The 25,696-nt window shown below is 38.0% G+C and overlaps 1 protein-coding gene across 1 annotated transcript in view; it reads left to right on the forward strand.

Annotated features, from left to right (window-relative positions):
* FER1L5 (fer-1 like family member 5) overlaps window positions 1-25,696 on the forward strand; it is a 61,044-nt gene that overhangs the window by 14,043 nt on the left and 21,305 nt on the right. The window contains 17 exon segments of the mRNA XM_074288413.1: window positions 1,117-1,182; window positions 3,223-3,273; window positions 5,725-5,755; window positions 6,538-6,653; window positions 6,860-6,992; window positions 7,347-7,438; window positions 9,126-9,194; window positions 11,086-11,129; window positions 11,618-11,700; window positions 11,783-11,880; window positions 12,273-12,398; window positions 13,209-13,386; window positions 19,244-19,368; window positions 21,075-21,175; window positions 24,017-24,080; window positions 24,082-24,201; window positions 25,446-25,601. Coding sequence (XP_074144514.1) covers window positions 1,117-1,182; window positions 3,223-3,273; window positions 5,725-5,755; window positions 6,538-6,653; window positions 6,860-6,992; window positions 7,347-7,438; window positions 9,126-9,194; window positions 11,086-11,129; window positions 11,618-11,700; window positions 11,783-11,880; window positions 12,273-12,398; window positions 13,209-13,386; window positions 19,244-19,368; window positions 21,075-21,175; window positions 24,017-24,080; window positions 24,082-24,201; window positions 25,446-25,601 — 1,653 coding nt within the window.

The raw sequence follows: 25,696 nt of genomic DNA on the forward strand, positions 1-25,696 counted from the left end.
TAACAGTCCAACTGACTAGGCAAGCCATTTAACCCTGCTTGCCTCAGTTTCCCCATCTGTAAACTGAGCTAGAGAAGGAAATGGCAAACCACTCCAGTATCTTTTCCAAGAAAACCCCAAATGGAGTCCCAAAGGATCAGACATAAATGAAAAGGAAGTCAAGACTTTTATCATAAAGTAATGGGTCATGAGACAGGGTTTTTGGCCAGAGTAAATGCTGTTGTCACTTGAAGCTCCTAAATAATAATCAGATAGGGAAGATAGGCACATTTTTCTGAATTTTAGATTTCTTATGCTGATCCCTGCCTCCTTAGAGAAAGCAAAATGATGATGTCAATACATTTTTTGAAAGTGACAACATTATTTGTTCATATATTTAAACAGCCACATATATCTTTTAAAAAATGTTTTGTATTTTTTTGTATTTTTATTTTTATAAAAGCTTTTTCATAAGCTGTATTTATAAAAGCTTATTTATATAAAGCTTTTTATTTTCAAAACATATGCATGGATAATTTGACAACATTGACCCTTGCATAACCTTGTGTTTCAGATTGTCTCTTCTATCCTCCCATCCCTTCCCCTAGAGGGCAAGCAATTCAATAAATCTTACACATGTTAAAATATGTGTTAAATCCAATATATATAAACATATTTATACAATTCTCTTGATGCACAAGAGAAATCAGATAAAAAAAAGAAAATGAGAAGAAAACAAAATGCTAGTGAACAACAAACAGTGAGAATGCTATATTGTGATCTACATTCAGTTCTTACAATCCTCTCTTTGGGTATAGATGAACAGCCACATATATCAATACAAGTTGAAAACTCAATGAAAATTTTTTTTTTAAGAAAATGAGAACTTCAAATCCTACTTCTGACACTACTTTGAACAAGTAACTTAAACTCCCTAGGTCTCAGTTTTCTCAACTTTAAAACAAAGGATTTGGATTAGAGGGCCTCTGAAGCCCCTTTCTGTCCTATATCTGTGATGATACTATGATTCATGATTCTATGAATTTTAGAATTAACCATTCTCGCTCAACTGCCTACTCTCCACCTCCTCATTTCATCCCTCCCCCAACATGTAATACTACCTCTTTTATGTTCCAGAAATTCTTCCATAATTTCCATCATCGGTATCCCACAGACTTTTTTGAAGAAATCATCTCAATCCGGGTGAGGAAATCAACTAGTTTCCCTTAACCTCCAGCACTATGACCCTCTTCAATGGTGTAGGGAATTATTTCCCATCATACCTCATTCCTGAACAAACTGTCATCCTCCCTTTTCACTTTTCTGGGGGTCATCCTCAGAAATTAACTTATTCAAGGTTGTAATTTCATCAAACAACTAAGTTACACAATGGATAGAGTGCATATTCAATCTCCATATTTACTAGTTCTATAACTAACTCTGTAATCTCTGTAATTTAATATCTGTTTGCCTCAGTTTCCTGCATGATAATAATAGTACCTACCTTCCAGAGTTATTGGGAGGATCAAATGAGGACTGATAATGCCTAACTTCTAGAGTTTTGGGGAAGATCAAATGAGATGATATATATAAAATGCTTAGCACAGTGCCTGGAAAATAGCAGGTGTTTAATAAAAGTTTGTCCTTTCTCCTTCATTCACCTGATAGTCTAGACTCATATACCATGAACTCGATCCAGAGTTCTGGGCCTTGACACTGATCCATGTTCCCTGGCCAAACAGAATCTAGTAATATTGCAGAAAAAGAAGGGAGAAGAGAAGGAGAAGGGAGAAAGCATTTATTAAACTATTATGTGCTAGGCACTGTGCCCAGTGCTTTATAAATATCTCATTTTAGTGAACAAAATTCTTCTGCTGCCTCATTAAGGCATAGAAGTCACAAATGCCTGGATTTTCCAAGGCACAAGTTAAGCTGGAAAATTGTGACCCCAATAATCAGCTCAATATGTCTGTTGTCTGAGTTAGCCACTGTTTAAAAAGCTTTCTTGTTTATATCTCATGAAATCCACCCCAAGTATAGAGAGACTCCTGGAATCTGCATTAGTGAAGGAAGCATCTGCACTGAAGAAATAATGGATCTTTCAAATAATTTGAAACATAAGAATGTTTCATTCTTTTGTCAAATGAGATACATCTTGGTATAACAGATAAGGAGCTGGTCTAGATTCAAGTATTACCTCTGGCAAATACTGTCTGCGTGACCCTGGGGAAATCAGCATAGGCAACTTTCTGTAAGTTACAGAGTAGATGCTTATTTGCCTTGGAGGAAGGAATTCCTTATTAACCCTAATGGTCAGGGCACTCTTCTCCCAATTATGCTAAATACCCAGGTCTATGCTAAGTATAGCAGTGGTCCTCAAACTTTTTAAACAGGGGGCCAGTTCATTGTCCCTCAGACTGTTGGAGGGCCGGACTATAGTAAAAGCAAAAGCTCACACTCTGTCTCATATATATATATGGGTTGCCATAACCCAACAGGCCCCATAAAAGTCCTCAGTGGGCCGCATCTGGCCCTCGGGCCATAGTTTGAGAGGATCCCAAAAGAAATGACAAGTATTGACTGAACATCTCCTATACATCAAGATAGATAAATACAGGTAGGTCTACCTATGCTAAATAAAAAACACAGACCTTATTCTTTTAAGAATAAACTTCCAGTGACAAAAGTCCCTCTACAAAAGAATACCAGTAAAAAACTCTTCTGCAACTTGAGAGTCTTTTCTCTCTCTTTTTTTTTTTGCTGAGGCAATTGGAGTCTGGACTTGCCCAGGGTCATACAGGAAGTGTTAATTAAGTGTCTGAGGCTAGATTGGAGATTAAGTCACTTAACCCCAGCCTCAGGGGGGGAAAAAATTAAATAAAAATAAAAAGGAGGACAATCTTTGCCCCAGCTCTCTTGCTAAGACTAGTATAAAAATAAGACCATGAGTTTCCTATGTTCTAAATTGCTTAAGTATGATATTTAAACGACAGCTTCTCTGAAGGCTTAGTCTTTTCTCTGACTTTCCAAAATTCCTATATTCTTATACCCCATAGTAATTTCTTATGTCTTCTCCTCTGAGCAAGTAGGAAAGGTACTCAACCCCAATCCTCCAGAGACCCAAGGCTAGAGTTAAAGAATTGAGGAGCTCCTGTCCTATCCACCTTTCCCACATCCCATCCCCTTCTTGAGGACTAGAGAATTTACAAAGAATTTGAATCTTTCTGGAAACTTCTTCCACAGGTGGTGGACTCCAAAGCAAGGAGAGCCAAATCAGAGATTGGGGGGTGCAAGGTGAGTAGCAACTGAGTTCCTAGATCACAGATTCTTAAGCTTTTTTGTATGATGTACCTCTGTGGCAGTCTGGTAAAGCCTGTGGACTCCTGTTTTTAAATACGTAAAATCTAGGTGGCGCAGTAGATAGAGCACCAGCCTTGAATTCAGGAGGATCTCAGACACTTAACACTTCCTATCTGTGTGACCCTGGGCAAGTCATTTAACCCAACCCTAAAATTAAAAAAAAAAAAAAAAAAAAAAACATAAAATCTTAAAAGATAATAAAAGAAACCAATTTTATGGAAATGTAATTAGTAAGATATGTTTTAAGTTCATAGATTCCAATCCTCTTTCAGATTAAGAATCTTTTCTCTAAAGGATAGAGAAATTGCAGAAAACAATAGTGATCTGGCCCAAGGCTCTAGTAGCTGAACACACAATCTGCCCTATAATTCCCTTGTCATATTTGTTCATTTGACATTTATTAATGACAATGTTAGTCACTTTTAGGTAATGGGAATATAAAGGCAAAAATAAAACTTCCCCTGCCTTCAAACAGCTAAACTTTTCCTGGTAATCCCAGCTCAGGAGTCATCAATTACATTGATTTCAGGCAGTCTACCTGACCCTGCTTATCATCCCTAACCAACTAAGAATCCCTCCAAGCCTAGAAGGAGACATCTAGTTCTTTTGTGGTTGTACTTTAAAAAAAAAAAAAAAAAAAAAAAAAAAAAAAAGATACAATTCAATTAGAGCAAATTAAAGCAAATAAAACAGTGAACAAATGAAGAGAGGATACTGTGCTGCAATAGGAGAACACATTAAAGAGATTAGGAATCTTCAATCAAGAAAGAAGGCTTAAGATAAGATGGGATGAAAATCCATACAGTGATGAAATGTTTTCTATGGATTTCAAATCTAAGACAAACAAAATCAGAATACTCATTGAAAATCAGAAAAAGAAAATTTACTTCAAGGAAAGGGACAGTTTTCCTCTATACAGTAAGCTTAATTACATTAGCTTTAATTACATTAATCACAAAAGGCTTAATTTTATTTAAAGTTTGAGAGACTGGCAGATTACAACTTCATAGCAAATAACAAAGGCTGAAACCAAACTCACATGCAAAAGCCACAGGCTCCTCAAAAATTTTTGGAATAACATTCCATGAAAGGTCATCTTTATGATCTAAGCAGAAGAAAGTTAAACCAAAATCCCAAGCGCCCAAATATAGAACATTCTGGAGTTGACATGAGCAATGGAATTATCAAACCAGAGTGTCTAAGGGAAATTTAAGATGTTTGGGGATGCCTTTCCTAACTTTTGTGAAGGATGTAGAAGACCCTTACCCAAAATGATTACTCAGAGATCACTCATGGAAAGCAGAAAAGTTGTTTATTGAACCTCTGGAGGATGTCATCCCATCAAGAGATAAGGGAAAGCTCTTGGTAGGAGGGCTAAAGAAGTAAAGATACACAGCTTTTATACAAAAGATTACATCACAAGTAAGAGAGCATTGAGAAGGGGGGTGGGAGGGAGCATCTAATTGGTTGTTGCTATCCAGAGATATTGGAATGGAAGGTTTCTGTTTCTCTGAAATCTCCTGATTTTTAGGAAACAGAAAATCAGGCCTTCAGGCTTAAGCAGACAGTGGTCAAGTTAATAGACTAAATATGACAAATGTCAAATACTGATAAATGTCATCAGCTCAGATTAAGTAAATATCTTTATATCTGGCCAAGGCTCAAGCAAATATGGGCCTGCACGTATTATACAGCTTATAGGGGAAACACAGAAATAATGAAAATAAACTACACAAAAAGAATTCACATATTCCTGTAAGTTCTTCACCTTATCTCTAGAGATTCCACACACGTTTGAGGTCCTGTAAAGGTAGACAGATACTGGCTTCCTAATATATGTCCCTCTGTGTCTCTCTAGCAGAAGCAGAATACTAAACCAAAAAGAAAATGGCTCTGGCCCATCTTATGAAGTTATTGTGTCCTAATAGTCTTTATCTTAAAAGGAAGTGAACTCAAATCCAAAATCCCTTCACAAAGTCTACCTTAACAAACAACTTCCACCATTCTTGTCCCATACATATGAGCTTCCAGTGATGAATAGGTTCTCTCTGTGGTGTAGTGGGGAAAACCCCTTCTTATCTAGTTAGGGCTCTACCTAGAGACTGGACTCTCTGCAAATGATATGATGATATAATTAGAGAATCATTCAAAAAAACTATTTGAAACAATTGCTTTAGAAAAGTTGCAGAATATAAAAGAAACCCACACAAATCATGAGCTTTTCTATATATGACTGACAAAGTCCAGCAGCAAGAGGGAGAGAAATTCCATTTAAAATAACTGTAGACAAAATATTTACCTTCCAAGACAAATCCATGAACTATATGAACACAATTAAAATAGCTAGAGACTGGGGTCCCTAATTTGTCTCTTTTGTTTCTTTAGATAGATATTTGGATCATCTACCAATCTCCAGGTAGGTGATGACTACTGCTGTTATGAAAAAAAGTGAATCTAGGAGTCCAAATACCTAGAACTCAATCAGTTAACCAACAAGCATTTATTAAGCATCTATTATGTGTCAGACATTGTGATAAGGGTTGGGAACACAGAAGCTTAGGAGAAATATCCCATGTCTTTAAGGAGCTTAGATTCCAATGAAGACGACATACATAATTTACACATGTTTAGTTTAATCCCTTAGACTAGGAATAATGTAGAAGGCTCTACATAACATTTCTAGTACCTTTTCTCCAAATAGTGTCTCTACCTTAGATAAAAATCAGAAACTGTCCAAATTTCTCTAAGTCAAGTTTAGGCTGAGTTTGGGGGTGGAAGGACAAAGTTCAATTGGAATTAGATGATAATTGAGTTCTACTAGCATTGTAACTTTGCAGCTGAACATTGGATGGTATTTAAGGATTAAGTAATTATTTTTGTCATTTCATCTTAAGTGTTTGGATTCAGCCTGTGGTCAGTAATCAATACAAATAACCTTCAATCCTAGAAACTTAATATAATGTTCTATTTCCTACAGGCTTTCCTTGGGGGTGCCATCTTAGTAGAGTATCTTGCCTGAGGGGATCACCATTAATGGCTTCTCTTTTCTTCCAAGTTTTAGGAAGAAGCGAATTCTATAACTCAATTAGAACCAGAAAGAAATTAGATCTACACCAATATACCCAGACTGGCTTCCAAGGGAGAAATGGAGAGCCCTGAAACTTGTCACAAGAAGCATATTCCTCTCTCTCCACACAGGACACACACTCATGAGGAAGTGGCTAGGCCTCTGTCATTCTAATAAACCCTACTTGGGGATCAGAGGCTACCTGAAGGTCACCATCTCTGTCCTGGGTGCTGGAGACGAAGCTCCGGTGAGACTGTGCACCCAGATTGGCCAAGGCCACTTTCTACATCACACCTGTGGGGCCTTGGTCTGACTCATTCAGTCATCTTCCACACAGGAGATGGCATTAGGGTCTTGGAGGTCCATGTGTGGGAGGGTAGAGGTCAGAGTCTCCTGGGTTCAACCCAGGCTTTTGAGGAGACCCTGTCTCCATCAATTCAATGATCTTTCCAGGTGGATCATGGACATCTGCATGAGACTGGTGAAATGGAGAAGAATCTCTTTATGTCAGCCATAGTCCCTATGCAATTGGCTACTTTTTGTTTCTATATCTATTCTGCTGAAGATCTGCACTTCTGTAAAACCAGTAAAGTTCCTCATTATCTGCTTAATTCCCAATACTTCATCTTATTACCATAGTCTTACATCCCAACTATGACTTTGTCATTGAACCTTAGAATAAGAAAGTTGTCAAGGGAGAACTTTCCCATAAATTGTTTAGATTTTTATGTGACTTTCTTAGATGGCTCTCCCTTCCTAGGTTTGCCCTGGGCTTTCTAGTTCAGGGAACAGATATTTTCTCTTCCCTGTTGTTTTTCTTGTTTATCCCATTTGAGGGGAAGAATTTTCCCCGGGGAGGATAGTACCTGCTTGGAAAATCCTAATGTATCACATTGAAGAATGTAAAAGTTCTCTTACTACCTGATTTCTTGCTCCCCAGAAACTATGACTTCCAGGATCTTATCCCGTGTGGTCAAGGAGAAAAAGAGCTCAATGAATCCTATGGTGGAGGTGGAAATAGCGGGGAAAATAGTAAGTGAGAAATAGGCTCTGAGGGGGAGGTGACATCTATATTCTCACTTTAGATGGCGGGGAATAGCATAGTATAGCAGAAAAAGAAGTAGACAAGGAAACAGGAGATCCAGATTTTTCCTATATTTTCTCCTTAACAGTTTTGTAACCTTCAGAAAATCACTTAAACTCTTTGGGGCTCAATTTCTTCATCTATAAAATGTAGGCATTCGGGGCGCTAGGTGGTGAAGTGGATAGAGTACCAGCCCGAAGTCAGGAGGACCTAAGCTGATCCCAGACACTTAACACTTCCTAGCCATGTGACCCTGGGAAAGTCCCTTAGTCCCAATTGCCTCAGCAAAAAAATAATTCTGACAAAATTTAAATATGTACTTTTTTTCTCTCCAAAGTCAGTTGTTAAACATTATTAGCAGGAGAAGAGGGGGGAGGGGGCTCCTCAAGGAAAGATTGAAACCACTGTGTTTAGAGATGTTTGATTTATGATTGTATCCCTCTCTCTGCTTGTATGACTTTGGGCATCTTAACCTCCCTGTGCTTCAGTTTTCTTGACTATAAAATGAGGGGGTTGAACTAGATGGGAAGAAACCCCAAAGTCTAAATCTGTGATCCTAAGACTGTTTTTCATTTTGTTTTTTTTCTCTAGCACTTAGCCCAAGGTTTAGTATTTACCATTTACTAATTTTAATATTAATTAATTGAAATGAATAATTAGCAAAGGGCAGAGGTTCTACTTGACCTAGTGACTTAAGAATTTAAACTTCTAACCCTCTGTTTAGGTTCTGGATCCTATCAACTATACACTCCAGATGTGGAACCCTAAATTATTTTTAAACTCCCAAGCCTCATTATCATCACATAGACTATCCCTATCCAATCATCACCATCTTCACCTCATGGGACTTCACCACACTCACTGTCCCTCAGTCTTGTTAGTAATACTGAAGATCACTGTTAAAATAGTTGGAACTACTTTCCCCATATCTATTAAGAAGTGGTATGATACAGTGAACAGGGCACTGGATCTGGAGTCATGAGACTTGAATTACCACTTTGCCTCTCCAGCTTAAGTCCTGTGCAGCCTCAAACAAGTCACCCAACCTCTCTGAATTGGATTATTGTTCAGTCATTTTAGATTCTTTGTGACTCCCTTGAGGTATTCTTGGGAAAGATACTGGAATGGTTTATCATTTCTTTCTCCAACTCATTTAACAGATGAGGAAACTGAAGCAAAAAGGGTTAAGTGACTTATGTAGGGTCATATAGGTATTATGTGTCTGAGGCCAGATTTGACTCAAATTTTTCCAGACTCCGGGCTCAACACTTTATCTACTTTACCAGCTAGTTGCCCATTAAGGATAATTGAGGGTCCTAATAGTGATACTTGAGCCTAGCTTGACATTGAGACAAATACATCAAGAAGCCTAAAGGGAGGTTCAGGATACAGTGGATACAACTTCCTGGAGTTGGGAGGACCTGAGTTCAAAGTAGGCCCTTGATGCTTGAGCAAGTTATTTAATCTGGATTGCCTTGTCAAAAAAAGAAAGAAAAGGTTCCTTGAAGTAATCAGTGACAGATTGGAAAGGGAAGGGGAAAGGAACAGATTGGAAGGGGAAGTGAGGAAAGGAAGTAACCCACAACAGGAGGATGAAATGTTACAATACTAATTCTATCACTGAATACCTTCCAGCTCAAAACTAACCCAAAGCTCCAAACGGAGAGGCCTAGGTGGGACGAAACTCTGACCTTCTCTGTTCAGGTAAAGTATCTGGTTCTTTCCTGGACACACACCCTCCTCCTCCCCATCCATCCATGCTGTCCTGGAAATAGAACTACAAGAGATATTTAGCAGTGGCTCTTCCTTCATATGGGCCTCAGAGTGAATGGAATGGGAATGGAAATAAAGGTAGAGATTAGGGGTTCTGACTAAAAGAATGCAAGAGTAAGATCTCACTGTCAAGAAGGAATTATTCTGGTCTTTTGGCAAATAACTAAAACTTATCCTTTATAACTTTCTCTTCTTAATTCCATTTTCTTGAAAGTCTTTAAGATAATTTAAATACTTCTGACTTCTTGAACAAAATGATCTCAACATAAGTTTGCCCTTCCCCCAAATACTTAATAGCATTTTATTCTTTCCAGTTATATGTAAAGATAGTTTTCAAATTCACTTTTAGAAGATTTTGAGTTCCAAATTTTTTTCTCCCTCCCTCAAGCTTGCCTTTTTACTAATGATTACTCAAGGCCAACCTTATGTTAGTAGTCATGGTCATACAGTGATAATAATGCTCCAAGTAGAAAGTTGGTAGGCCCTATAGCTCAATTGACTCCATGATACTGCAATTTGTAAGTGATTGAGTTTGGTCTTTAAAATTTCTATGTTCCCTATCAGCTATCACTTCTAGCTTTTGTAAATGTTTCTAATTTTACATTTCACCAGTCCCTCTATTAATTTGTTGCTTCCCATCTGAAATTGGAAAACCAGAAAAATCAAACTTGTTAGAATGTCTCTAGAATAAGAATAACCAGTCCTTTTTAAAAATGCTCTTGTTTGAGCTTTGTAACAATGAGAGCTCAGAGTTCTCATTTGCTTACTTCAGTTGAAACTTAGCAAATATTTATTAAGCCTCTATTAACATAAACTACTGTACTAACAACAAAGTTAGCTAACTCAGAACCCCTTGGCTTCATTCAATCTAATATCATTAAAGAGATGGGGAAGACAATGCTGTAAAACCACCCATGCATATAACTTATAAATAAAAAGCTATAATAAATTTAAAAATTAAAAAAATTTTTAAAAAGAGATGGGAAAGAGAAAGCAAGTCAATGACTGGAATAGAGAAGGAATTCTTAGATAACAGAGCCATGAAATTTCAGTAAAGCCCATTGGGTTTGATTATAGGTTACAGGAGACCTTAGCAAAGGGCATTTCAAGATTGGGATGAGGATGGAAGCCAGACTACATGGAGATGAAGAATAAGTGGTTGGTGAAAAATATGAAGATAACAATTAGACTATTCCTTCCAGAGGAAGAACTATAACTAAGAAATTAGCAGGATTAGAGAAAATTATTTTTAGAATGGGAAGACATTTGAATGTGTGCAGGCAAAGGGGAAGAAGTCAAGGGTAAAATGTAAGCAGAAGAAAATGAAACCAAGAGTACAATGAATAGAAAGGCATCCAAATTACTGATTAATTAATGCTGATGCTATGCATACCATAAGCTACATCGGGAGTTGAACCATTAGGCTTTTGTAAAGCTTAGTCTGTGTCCCAGGATGAGAGAATTACAGAATTGGAAGGATGTTCACCAGCCATTTAGTTGAATACTTATCTGAGAAAGAATTCTCTCTCTAACATAACCAAGTTGCCATCCAACTTTTAAATACCTCAGAAAGAAGAGCCTCCCAAGGCAGTCCATGGCACAAAACTTCCTAAGGGTAAGGACTACATTATATCTAAAATGTGTCTCCCTCAGTGCCTAGGACAGTACTCTGCACACAGTAGGTGTTTAATGTAGGAATCCAATTCATTTGAACTAATATATTGTCTTTAGTATTGATTAATTCACCAAGGCATCATAGGGGATTGGAAATCCTGAAAATTTGAGCACCTTACCTATTACTATTCCAAACTTCCCATTGCAGTTGCCCTGCATGACAAACCACATCAAGCTGAGAGTTCTGGACTGGTAAGTATCTGTAATACAGCCAAAATATCTATTTGCCATTCCCAGTACATAGAATGCCATTTCCCACCTCAGTGCTTCTGCCCATGTTTGAAATACTGTACATTGCCATCTTTGCCTCTTAGAATCTCTAATTTCCTTCAGGTTTCAGTGTACATGGGCACCTCCCATGTGAAAATAACCTTGATTTTTTTTCAGCTGGTAATGCTCCCCAACAAAAAAAAAAAAGTGGTCTGGGATTTATTTTGTGTATTTTTGAAATTTATTCATCAGTAAATACGTTGTTTCTTAGCCCAGTCCCTGATAGAATAAAAGCTCCTTGAGGGCAGATTTCTGTCTTTTTATCCCCAGCATCTAACACAATGTCTGGTATATAGTAATTGCTTGTTAAATGAATGAATGTTTTTGAGACTGAAGTTCATCCAGGATGAAGTGAGAAGTGAAAAGAGGAGAGTCTGTCAGAGCTCAGCTGGAACTATGTTCATTCTCAGGGACAAAAGAAAACACAATGAAGTGATTGGGACAGCCAGTTTGAACATCACACATCTCTGTTCTACTGGAGCTCTCACTAAAGGTAATTCTAGTAGAGCCCTCTACTTTCCTAGCTCCACACCCTCCACTCAATCCAATGACACTTCCTCTCCCTTTGTTCTCAGGAGAATTCTCAGGTTTCCTGCCCTGCTTTGGCCCTAGCTATATCATTCTTCACGGGGGAGAGAAGGCATTATCCTGGAACTTCCCAGATGAAGAACCCGTGAGTCCTTCATTTCAATTTCAGAGAATTGTGGTAGGGAGTAACCATCAACCCATAGACCATCAGTAAGAAATACTGAGAGATGCAGAAACATACTACTGCATCTCCTTTACCACCATCCGGGCTTTAGAAGCAGTGTATCTGCTGAAGCCCTAGGCGCCTCCTGGAGCAGCAGATGGAGGGACAGATAAAGGTTCTGATCTGTGTCTACTAGCATCCAGAATTACCTTCTGAGGGTGGGGAATCAATTACACTATGCATTTCTTAGATCAGCTCTGGGTAAGAAATAACTGGGACACTGAATCTGCAATACGGGAGTTATTATTATTATTTATAGCTTTCCACATTTTCTTCACTCTTCACCTCTCTCTCTTAATCCCTTTCTGTCCTAGTTCCCTCTTGATTCAACAGAGGAAGGCTTAATTTATCAAGGTAGAGTCTTAATGGAACTAGTCTGTGGAATACAAGATAAGAAAACAAAAGCACTCCCCCCTAGGACTTTGGCTGGCTTCATAGAGGTAATACCAGTCTACTGCTTTTTAATAGTTGTTCTTCATACCAAGAATGCGCTTCTTCAGACCTTTATCTCTTATAATTTCTGGGTCCTTTAAAACTCAGGTAAAGTACCACATTCTACAGTAGAAATTTCCAGCTCTCCCTAATTGTTAGTTCCTTCCCTCCCACCTCTAAGAAAAGCCTTATGTAAAAGCAAGCCCTTAAGATGATCTTTGAATTAATCCCTTTCCATACTAGGACTCAGTTTTGGGAACAGATATGCAAATTGAGGGTTCTGAAGGTCATTTCATAGAATAACAAATAGACTTCATTTGGCTAAGATCATAAAGTATTTGAAGAGGAGTGATCTACAATATGTAAAGGTGATTTTGAGTCTAGTAAAGCACTTTAAATGCTCAGCTGATAAATTTTTATTTGATCCGGAATCAGTAGTTGAATGAATCAGAACTTTTTGAGCTGGGAGTGGTAGCTATATAGAGGAGTATGGATTAGAGAAGGGAGACACTGGGGACAAAAAGACCAATTAAGATACTATTTTAATCATTTAAGTAAGAGGTGAATATGAAATGAAATGAAAGGCAAAAGAATGTGTGTTTAATCCATTTGTCAATAGGGATCCATTGTAGGCTTTTGAGGAAGGGTAATACATGATGAAAATAATGTTTTGGGCTCCTGTGGGAGGCAAACTACTCCCCAGTAACTCTCCATGGGCATCTCATCCTGGTCTCTCTGCTTCCCTTCCCCTTATAACCTTTTCCATTCCCTTGCTTACCTATTTGGGGTGTGGAAGTGATGTGTGTTTCATTAAACAGAATGAACTGAACCAACAAAACTATGGACTGTGTATCATCTTCCTCTCTTCGACCATGATGCCAGCCTTTAAGAGCCAGATTCACTTCGAGGTCACCCTTGGCCACTATGGCAACAAAATGGACCTGAATTACAAGCCACTGGCCTCTACCACCCAGTTCAGCCAAGCAGTGATTGATGGTAAATAGCCCAGTTCCATTCTCTCCTGTTCCTTTGATCCATGCCCTAAATGTTCCACTCTTCCATCTTTGCTGGTCTAACTAATTCATTCTCCACTTGGTATCTTGCATATGTTTTCCAAACTCTTCCTTAGCTCCTCCTCACTACTTTTATCTTTTTTCATTGCTATTTGTTTCTCCCTATTTCCTATGTACCCTCCCCCCCATTCATTCTGAGGGAGGGTGTGAAATTGTGTGTTTAATCTGTAAAATTAACACTCTAAAATTGTGTAAAGAAGGGAGATTGGAGTCTCAGGCCCTCCTGGGAAGCATATCTCCCCAGACAAGTTAAGAGGCGTCATCCAACTGGGCCATTTCTTTTTTTTTTTTTTTTTTCCCCTGAGGCTGGGGTTAAGTGACTTGCCCAGGGTCACACAGCTAGGAAGTATTAAGTATCTGAGGCCAGATTTGAACTCGGGTCCTCCTGAATTCAAGGCTGGTGCTCTATCCACTGAGCCACCTAGCTGCCCCTACTGGGCCATTTCTAAGGCAAATTATCTCCATTGATAGCTGGATCTCCATTCAAATTCAGGCTGAAAAAGCCTTCAAAGCAATTTCATTTGGGAGATCCTGATCTGATCAGCTCAAACTGGCCCAGCCCCACTCCCCTTTTCCCAACTCCCACCCCCCTACCCCCCAAGATCTGTCAGATAATAGGTTTCTGTTTACTCATTTCTTTGAAGAAAATGCCTGTAGGACATTTGCAGGACTATGCCTTGTCACTTGGTATAGCTGCCTGTCAGGACCCTGTCCACTGAGAAGACATTCTCTTCTCAATGCCAGCCTCCATTTCCCTAATAGGACTTTGCCATTGTGAAGTCAATCTCTTAGCAAAGCTGACTTCTTATCCAACAATAAACTTCCACTTTTGCCTTCTAAAACTCCTCGGGGTTCATGAATTCTTTCATGAAGAACCTGTACCTCCAACCAAAAGGGATTTCCACAACTCTCTGACTATCACTAGAACCCCATCAATTCCTTATACTCCAAGTTCTAAATCTGTCTCCATCCTTCTTCCCCAAACTTGGAGCTAAAAACACCAAGCATTTCAATTTTTTTTGACTCAAGAATTCTCCAATATTTATTGTTAGCTTTTTAAAATAAATGCATCTATCATGATCATGTCTTCTTCAGACATTATCAAGGAAACTAGAATACTAGAGATGAATGCCTTCTAGTCTTGGGACAGATGTCTGCTAACATCCTTTTAAAACTACTTTCCTCAGGGATTTTTCCTAACATCTAGACCAGGGGTTCTCAAACTACGGCCCACGGGCCAGATGCGGCCTGCTGAGGACGTTTATGTGGCCCGCCGGGTTATGGCAAATGGGCTGAGGGGCGGAGACAGAGTGTGAGTTTTTGTTTTTACCATAGTCCGGCCCTCCAACAGTCTGAGGGACAGTGAACTGGCCCCTATTTAAAAAGTTTGAGCACCACTGATCTAGACTGTTGGAGGAGACTAAATATGATTCATGGGCCAGCCTCTCTTCACTTTTGGACTTGTGAAAACAAGAAAAGGGATTACTTAATAATGACAATGATGAGAAAGATAAAGAGTTGTGAAAGACATTTTGGGTAGAATTGACAGGACATATTCCATTGGATATGAGAAATAAAGGAGAAGGAAGAATCAAAGATAAAAAAAATCAACCAATAATAAGAATTTATTAAGCACCTGCTAAGTGCCAGGTAGGTGGCACAGCGGATAGAGCATCAGAACTGGAATCAGGAAGATTCAACTTTCTGAGTTCAAATCTTACTAGCTAAGTGATCATAGGCAAGTCACTTAACTTTGTTTAACTCAAGTTTCCTCATCTGTAAAATGAGCAGAAGAAATGACACACCACTCCAATGTTTTTGCCAAAGAAACTTCAAATAGGATCATGAAGAGTTGTAAATGACTGAAACAACTCAACAAGTACAAGGCGCCAGGCTCTGAGAATACCAAAAAAAAAAAAAGTATATATATATATATATATACACACACCCTTGAGGAACTCAAATTTATGGGTAGGAGAGTCATGTGTATGATAGGAACAATATATACGTATAGGATATATATAAAATAAATAGAAGGAAAAAAAAAAGAAAAGGCAATTTTTAAAGGGACAGAAGTAGGAAGGGAGAGGAGGGGATCATGAAGTTGTCTTTCAGTTTGAACTTGAAGTAAACAAGGGATTCTAAGAATCAGAAATGTGAGGGAAGGCATTCCAGGAATGTGGAACAGCCAGTGCAAATGCACGGAGGCAGGAGATAAAACAGTGTTAAGTATGGGGAACATTTAGGATGTAGGAAGGGGAGTGTTATAAAGTGTTATAAAGATTGCAAAGATAGGGCTTTAACTACTAATTAGAAGAGTTTATACTTAAAAGCAATGAGAAAATCACTAGAATATATTGAGTAGAAAAATTACATGGTCATTATGCCTTAGGAAAATTACTTTGATGGCTTTGTGGAGACTCTATTAGAATGAGAGGGGAAAGAATAAACACATGTGCCTACTATGTGATAGGCACCATGATGAGCACTTTATATATATTATTTTATTTGATCCCCACAACAACCCTGGAAGGTAAGTACTATTATTATCCCCATTTTAGCGTTGAGGAAGCTGAGACAAAAAGAAATCAAGTGACTAGCAGGGGATCACACAGCCAATACATGACTGAAGCTAGATTTGAAAAGGTCTACCGGACTCCAACTGGGCCCTGATAACCTAACTGCCTGAGGAAAGATTGGAGACAAAAAGACCAAATCTGAGGTTATTGAAATAGTTCAAGGGTGATAAGGTGATAAAAGCTTGGGGAGGTAAGGATGGGGGATGCCATGTACATAAAGAGGATTGAACCTGAGAGATAGTGGAGGTAGAAATGGCAAGGTTTGGCAACTGTGCAAGATATGTGCAATGAGGGGAACTGAGGAGTCAAGAATAATGCCAAATTCCAATAGACTTAGGATGGAAAGAGCCTTCTGCATCGAGAGAGAGGACTGTGGAGGCTGAATGTAGATGGAAGCATAGTATTTTCACCTTTTTGTTTGCTTTTTTTTTCTTGTCTTTTTTTTTTTTCCCTTTTTGATCTGATTTTCTTGTGCAACATGATGAATATGAAAATATGTTTAGAAAAATTGCAAATGTTTAATCTATATCATATTGTTTGCTGTCTTGGAAGGGGGCGGAAAATTTGGAACACAAGGTTGCAAAGGTGAATATTGAAAACTGTCTTTGCATATATTTAGAAAAATAAAATGGCATTATTGTTTCTTATGCCAAAGGTACAAACCTGACAGATCAGAAGGATGGAAATGTCCTCAGTAAAGTCTATGGAAGCTTGGAAAATGGGTAGATTTCTTGGAGGGAAAGTATTTTTTTCCCCATATCTGGTATCATACTTTTTTTTTAAATTTATTTTATAATTATAGCATTTTTGACAGTACATATGCATAGGTAATTTTTTACAACATTATCCCTTGTACTCCCTTCTGTTCTGAATTTTCCCCTCCTTCCCTCCTCCCCCTCCCCTAGATGGGAGGCATTCCCATACATATTAAATATCTTATAGTATATCCTAGGTACAATATATATGTGCAGAATTGAATTTTTTTTGTTGTTGTTATTGTTGTTGCAAAGGAAGAATTGGATTCAGAAGGTAAAAATAACCTGGGGAGAAAAACAAAAAATGCTAACAGTTTACACTCATTTCCCAGTGTTCCTTCTCTGGGCATACTGATTTTTTCCATCATTGATCAATTGGAACTGGATTAGATCTTCTTGGAAGGAAAGTATTAAGTTTGAAATCTGCGAGATACTTAGTTTGAAACATCCAGTAGACTGTTGGTAACACAGAACTAGAACTCAGGAGAAATTAGGGCCTGAACATTTAGGTCTGGGAATAATCTGTACACCAATACTAATTAAACCCTGAGAAATTACTGAGGTTATCAGATAAAAAGAGGATAAGGGAAGAAGATCCAGGACAGAGCCTTGGGTTACATCCATAGTTAGGGAATAGTATGTAGATCATGACCCAGAAAAGGAGAATGAGAAGAAATTGAAAATGGATGAGTGGAGGGGGTGGTAATACCTTTAATGGAAATAGGAAATTCATAAGAAGACATAGGTTTGGAGAAAAAGATAAATTGTTTTTGACATGCTGAGCTTGAGGAGGCCTTGAGATAAGGGATAAGAAGAGGTTCTTAGGATTACAGATTTATAGCTCTAATGAACATTAGTGGTTATCCAGTCCAATCACATCATTTTACATATGACAGCTGAGGCCCAAAAAAGATTTATTGACTTGCCCAAACTCATACAAAATAAAAGCAGAATTCAACGCTACTATCCTTAAGTTCCAGAGCCAGTGAACCACTGAACCTTAAAGGTGTCTACTCAAACTGTCTCATGTTATAAATCATAGAACTGAGACACAGGGATATTAAGTAATTTGTTTAAGCACACAAATGATGATGATGATAGCATTTATATAGTGCTTATTATATTTCAAGTACTTTATAAATATTATCTCATTTGATTCTCACAATAGCCCTTGGAGGGAAATGCTATTAATATCCACTTTTTACAATTGAGGACATTAAGGTAAACAGGTTAGGTGACTTACTTGAGATCACAGAAACTATGTGTCTGAGCAAGATTTAAACTCGGGTTTTCCTGACTCCAGGCCAAGTATTTATTTACTGCACTATCTACCTGCAAATAACAGGTCTAACATTCAAACTCAATCCTTCCGACTCCAATTCGGGACTACTTTCTAGGCTACTACGTTCTGAAGAGCAAGAGAGAGTTCTAGACTGAAAATAATAGATTAAGGAGTTTTATGGGTATGTGTGTATAAAAATACATATGTGTGTGTGTGTACATATATCTATATAGAGAGACAGAGAGAACAAAAAAAATAGTTCTATTACATAGTTGTAGTTATATTTGTATAGTTATATATACAGTTATATAGATTTGTTATGTGATTATATAATTTTATTTGTCTATAGTTATATGTAATTACATACTTATATTTATTATCTGATTATATAGTTATATTGAATGTGGATCAAAGCATAGAATTTTCACTTTTGTTGTTGCTATATAATTATATAGTTCTAATTGTTTATAATTCTATATAGTTGTAATTGTTATATAGATATATTCGTTATATAGTTATATATTTGTAGTTATGTTGTTATACTTATATATATTTATTAAGTTCTATTTGTTACATGGTTATATAATTTTATTTATATAATTACAAATTGTTAGGTAGTTATATATATTTGTTATATAGTTATATGCTATATAGATATATCTGTTATATCATCATAGTTGTTACGTATACAGTTATGTAGTTATATTTATGTAGAGATTATAATTGAAGACACAGAATTGAATCTACAAGATTCACACCTATGATGATGTAATTATAATAGAGTATATAAAAGCCAACATGGACTGGACAAGAGACATTCACTCCATCTCCCACCACTGTGGTGGCTGACCTGTCCTCCTTCATTTCTCCACTGAAACCAAGTCCCATCTGAAAGATCTCCAGAAAGCTAGCCCAGGCCCCAGACAAGGAAACAGTCTGTGAAGGAGACAATAAAGATTTTTGGACTTTATCTCTGGCTATTCTCGTGGTGATTACTCAACTGTAACATTTTAAGGCTTACAAAATGCTTTATATATAAGCATATATATTGTTCTATTTGAGCTGCTTTAATTAGCAAATATGAAATAGTCTACACATTCTGTGATGGATCAGTGAAGTGATACCAGTGCTGAATTTCCTCCATTTCTTTTGTGTGCGCCCCAGATACTTCATACCACCACCTACCTTGGCATAATTCCAAGCCAGTAGTGACTCTAACCTCCACCTGGGAGGATGTCAGCTACCGGATGAATTCCCTCAATGTCCTACATGTGGCCCGGGACCGACTGGTAAGTGCCTTGACTGAGAACACAGTGTAGCATGGAGGCAGGGAGTCCATGAGATGTATGATAAGAGAACATAACCAGAAGAAATCAGTGACCTCTCCCCTACAGAAAAAACAAACTTCCCTTTGTAATTAAATGTTCTGGCAAAAAGCTTCTGAGTTCAGTTTGTTAGCTGCCTCACTGAAGAATAAAATAATAACAAATAAGAATAAAAATAATAATAATGTGTGACACTTTAAGGGCTGAAAAATTTTTTATGTTCATTGCCTCATTTGATTTTCACAACAACCCAACAAGATAGGGGTGATGATGAACCTCATTTTACAAATGAGGAAGCTGAGTCTCAGGTCAAGGGACTTGCACATAGTCACACAGCTAATAAGTGTCAAGAGATAGGATTTAAGGGCAAGTCACCCTTAAACCATCTAGTCCCTTACCCATTGTACCACACTCTGTCCCGTCTGAGCAAATTGGATTAAATTTATCAATCAAAAAGTATTAAATCCTTCCAATAGGCCAGGCCAGGCATCATGCTAAGTAAACAGTAGGTATATAAAGACAAAATTAAAACCATGTAGGTCCTCAAGAAGCTTACATTTTATTGGGGAGAGAATAAGTCTATGTATAGGTATAGGCAGTATATTTACAAAGCAAAAACTAGAAAATCTTAAAAAGAGAAGGTAGTAACAATAGCTGGAGAGACCAGGTAAGTCATCCTGTAGACATGGATATTTAAGTTTATTTTGAGGGAAATCATTCTGAGAATTGGAGGTACAGAGATGAGCGTTCCAGCCATGGTGAACAGTCAGGGCAAAAACATGAAACATAAATGAGCAAGGGCTGTAGAATACTTGGGAAAAGGGATAGACTTGGATTGGAGAGAATCTTGTTTTCAAATCCTGCCTTTGACATTTATTAGCTACCTGGACTAGAAGTTGCTTAACCACAATGAGCCTTTTCACCTATAAAATAGGAATAAAAATGTCTCTCTAGTACTAACCTCATAGGTTGATGTGAGGGTCAAATGTGATAATGCATGCAAAGTGTTTTGTAGACTTTAAAGCACTATGTAAGTAGCACTTTATATATGTAACTAGATTATCATTTCTAGCTGCAATTTCTGTTGCCCAATTCAATTCAATAAGCATCTATCAAACTCCTTGTTACTATTCAGTCATGTCCAACTCTACATGACTTTGTCCATAGGTTGTCTTGGCAAAGATAACTAGGGAAATTTTCAAGTTCCTTCTACAGTTGTCTCCATTTTACAGATGAGGAACTGAGGAAAACAGGATTAAGTGGCTTGCCCGGGGTCACACAACTAGTAAATTTCTGAGGCTGGATTTGAACTCAGATCTTCCTGATTACAGACCTGATGCTGTTATCCATTGCATCACCTAGTTGCTACACTACTGTGTCAGAGGCCCTGAATACAAAGATAAAAAAAGAGTTTCTGACCTCAAAGAATTTATGTTCTATATTTTTCCACCACCTATGCTAAGAGGACAGAATAGGGAAGAAGTACTATTCGTGAAATATTTGGAATATATGGTCTAAGGGAACCTGAGCATGAAGTCTTGAAGTCCCCACTAGGATTCCTAGAAATCTGAGGATTTCCAGACATTAGCTGAGAATGTTTTGGACAAGCTACCTCTATAGCTTCGCAATGGCTTAGTACCAACTTGACTCTATTTCTCTTTCTGGAGCAGAAATCAAACCTGGAAGCCCTGAAGTCATTCCAGAATCCTAAGAATCCAGCTTTATCTAGACTGTGGAAGAAACTGCTGGACGAATTAATGGAAGATTGCAAGTAGGCAGGGTTGGGGAGGGGAGGTGGAATGAGCTGAAGGTGTGGGGTTTTGGTGAAATATCTAGAAGGTTCAGTTGTATTGGGCCTTAATGTAGTAGTAGATTTGGGGACAAGAGGAGCATGCCATTTTGAGCTGAAGTTAATTAGGAAGCCAGACTCTAAGCCAATCAATCAATCAATAAGTATTTATTAAACTTGTATTATATGTTTAGGCTCTGGGCTAAGTACTGGGGATACAAACAGTGACTGCTCTCATGAAGCTTTCCTTGAAATGGAAAAGACTAAATTAACTTGAATAAGATACAGAGTGGATAACCTTAAAGCAAATGTGATATAGACAGTCCAGAAACATGGAGAGAGTATCTGATGTATCTGAAGAACGAAATGTCCAGTATGTACTGGGGTGTATGAAAAAAGAAAGAAGATAATAGGACAGATTGTGAGAACTTTTAAATGCCAAACCAGAGGATTTCATATTTTACCCTAGAGGACACAAGTAAGTGGCCAATGAAGTTTATCAAGTGGGGGAAATGACACAATCAGATCAGTCCTCAAGTCTGATTCTTTTGGCAGCTGTGTGGAATATGGATTGGAGGGGAAAGCTATTTGGGGGGACAGGAGTACAGATAGGAGCTGATTATAGTAGTCTAAGTAAGAGGTAATAAAGGTGGTGATTTGTAACCAAAAAGCCTTGTTGAGAAAGGAACATTTGGCAACTGCCTGGTTTATATGAGATCAATATGAGTGAGGAATTAACCATGACACCAAGGCTGCAGTCTTGGGTTGCTAAGAATGATAGTGTCCTTTTTAGGGAAGTCCAGAATTGTGGTAGGTTTTGGGAAATAGGTCATGAGTTCTGTTTTGAAAATGCTGAGTTTGGTATGCCTATGGATTATCCAGTTTGAACTGTCCAATAGGCAGCTGATGATTTGGGACAAGAGCTCTGGAGAGAGACTAGGGCTAGATATATAGAAATGATAACTAGCTACATAGGATAATTGAGCCTTGGAAGCTTGCCTCCAGGAGCAAATGCAAAATATTTTGTCATTCAAAGCCTTTTGAATCTACCCCCTCCTGTCTTATACCTTAATTTCCAACACATACACTTCAATATAGCCATCTGACTGGTTCCATGAACAAGACACTCCATCTCTCACTTCTGGGCATTTTCTCTGTCCCTTATGTTTGAAATGTTCTCCCTCAACTCCACTTATTGAACTCTCTGATTTCCTGTAAGCCCCAATTAAAAATTTTCATCTCAAGAAGCCTTTTCCCAACCCCCTTTAATTTTAGTGACTTTTTTTCACTAAATTATTTATCCTGTATAGAATTTTGCTTTTGTATATGTTTATTTGCATGTTATCTCCCTCATTAGATTGCAAGCTCCTTGAGGGTCAGAGACTTTTGCCTCTTTTTATAATCCCAGAATTTAGCACAGTACCTGATATTTAATAAATGTTTACTGATTGATTAACAAGAAAGAGAATATAGAGATATAAGAGGACTCAAAATAATCTTGGTGAATGTACACAGTGGGACTTGAAGGGGTGTGTGTGTGTGTGTGTGTGTGTGTGTGTGTGTGTGTGTGTGTGTGATGAATTCAACAAAGGAAACCGAGAAGGAACAGTCAGTCAGGTAGGAGAACCAAGAGAGAGAAAAGTCACAAAAACCCAGAGAGGAGAGAGCGCCCAGGAGGAAGTGGTCAACAGTGTTCAGGGCTACGGAAATAGTAACAGATGAGAACTGCAAAAGAACTTTGAAAGAACTGCCATCAGATGTGACAATTAAGAGATAATTGGTCAACTCTGGGCAGAGAATTTTTTTAGTTGAATAATGAGACCTAAGTTGTAGAGGAGAATAAAAGAAGAGAAAGTGGAGAGAGGCACCCATTGCTGACACCTTTTTAAAAAACTTCGGTGAGGAAGGGAAGACAGAAATAGAATGACAGCTAGAAGAGATAGCAGGATCTATTGGAATTTTTAAAAAATCGATTGAGAGAAAAAGCACATTATAAACCATGGCAAAAAGGAACCAGTAAATTTAGAGGGAGACGGAAGATTAGGTTGAGAATAGGGATGATATATACATATACTTTAACATATTTAACGTATTAGTCAACCTTCCATCTGGGAAAGGGGGTGGGAGGAGGAGGGGAAAAATTGGAATAAAAGGTTTTGCAATTGTCAATGCTGAAAAATTACCCATGCATGTGTCTTGTAAATAAAAAGCTATAATAATAATAATAATAAAGATAACTAGAGAATAGGGATGATAACAAGGAGCAGTCTGCTAGGGAAGGCAAGGGTAGAAGGGCTGGCTTTGTAAAGAAGGATCAGCTCTTCTGCAGAAGAATGAAGCTTTCAGTATGACATAAGACAGGTAGGAGGCCCCATGATGGAGATGACTTTAGAAAGCCTAGATTTAAATCCTGGCTCTATCATTTTTTGCCTATGTTACCTTTGGATTGAACTGAATGGCTTCTAAAGTCCCTCTCAAAATATATTTTGCATAATTTTGCATGTATAATTGATATCATATTGCTTTCTCAATGGGTTGGGGAGAAAGTGGATTTGGAACGCAAAATTAAAAAAAAAATAACTTTAAATTAGAGAAAAAAAATTTTTTTTTTTAAATCCTAGATTCAAAAACCATTTTTCAAGTTCCTTTCAGCTATAGATTCAGAGTGTTTTGAAAGTCAAGTTGTATGATCCAGAAATAAACTTTTAGAAAAACTTTCAACTTTTGTGGAAGTAGTATGTTGAAGGTGGGAGAAGGAAAGAATAGATGGGTATGGATGTCAACAGTTATACTAGCTTCTCCGTATTCTTGTCCCTACCCCAGGAGGCCTTTGCCCCAAATTTCAGACCAATCCTATTCCACAATCTTGGACCAGAATTTATGGGAAACTTCGAAAACTGGTCCTTCAGGAATTGGCAGATGAAGCCATGAACAGCAAGCATAAAGACGCAGAAATGGTGCCTGCAGCTGAGAACTGGTTGTATCGGCTCAACTCTGTGACTCTAGAGGTGGGGCATCTGCTGTTTCATCCTCTCATATTCCTTGGTGGGCAATAGAGGGGTGACTTGCTAGACCCCTCAATACTGCGGGTCCCTTTCTCTTTTCAGGGGATCACATATAAAAGTCCTTGAAAAAAAGGTGCATTCATTTATTCAACAATCCATTTCATAGGATCAGGGATCAAAGATGGAGCTAAAGGGACTTTTGAGGACATCTAATCCAACCCCTTCATTTTACATAAGGAAAATGAGGTCCAGGGGAAGAAAATTACTTGTCTCTCTTACAGAGAGGAAGGAGATGGACTGGAATTTAAACCCAGGACCTCTGCCACCAAAACTAAGACTCTTTCCACCAATTGGGTCTTTTTCCCCTAGAGGCAATTGGGGTTAAGTGGCTTGTCCAGGGTCACACAGCTAAGGTAGTGTTAAGTGTCTGAGACCAGATTTGAACTTGGGTTCTCCTGACCTCAGGACTGGTGCTCTATCCACTATACCACCTAGCTGCCCCTGGTTTTTGTTTTTCAATTAAAAAAGCATTGTAAAATTTTATTAACCTGCTACTCCCTTTACTCCCTCCTCCACTGACCACATTTAAAAAAAGAAAAACCCTTCAATACACAGTGCAGCAAAACAGATTCCTATATTAGTTGTGTCCAGAAATATATAATTGTCTCTACACTTCAAGTTTATCACTCCTAGGAGGGGAGTGACATGTTTCATCATCTTGTGGACTTGTAGTTTGTCACTGCATTGGAACAGAGTTCTAAAAAATCTTTCAAAGTTGTTTTTCTCTTTGATGATGGTGTCATTGTATTGAATTATTCTCTTAGTTCTCACTGTCCTGTAAATCAGCTCATAAAGATCCTTCCTGGTTTCCTCTCAAATTATCCATTTCATTATTTTTATGGCACAATAATATTCCACTACATTCATGTACCTCTATTTAGCCATTGCCCACTAGGATATTCCTTTGGTTTCCAATATTTGATACCTTAAAAAAATTGTTAAGAATATTTTTGTATACTTATTTAGATTCCTTTCTAATTTCTTTGATTTCTTTGGGGGTAAAGGCCTAGTGGAGGTATGGTAGTCTTCATTAGTACTTATTATATGTTAGGTACTATGCTAGGTGATGGAGATATAAAGGCCCTAAGTAAAAATCTTGGGGAGTAAGTGGCCTAATATCTTCTGAGTGTCTTACACATTTTCCCAAACCCCTCTCTCTCCATTTCAATTCTTCCACCTCTTATCAGCCTCAGTCTAGCATCCCTGACATTGTGATCTGGCTCCTGTGCAAAGAACATCGTGTTGCCTATACCCGGGTGCCCATTCATACCATCCTGTTCTCCCAGGCTGGGCCCTTCTATGGTGGCAAATTCTGTGGCAAGGCTCAGACCCTCTTCATGAAGGTGAGAAGAACTTTGGCCTCTTCCTCCAGAGACTGAGGGTAAAGAAGTTTAGAGAATGGAGTATAGAATATAGCCTATGGGATAATTACTAATTA

The sequence above is a fragment of the Sminthopsis crassicaudata genome, chromosome 2, assembly GCF_048593235.1.
Source record: "Sminthopsis crassicaudata isolate SCR6 chromosome 2, ASM4859323v1, whole genome shotgun sequence".
NCBI classification, from domain to species: domain Eukaryota; kingdom Metazoa; phylum Chordata; class Mammalia; order Dasyuromorphia; family Dasyuridae; genus Sminthopsis; species Sminthopsis crassicaudata.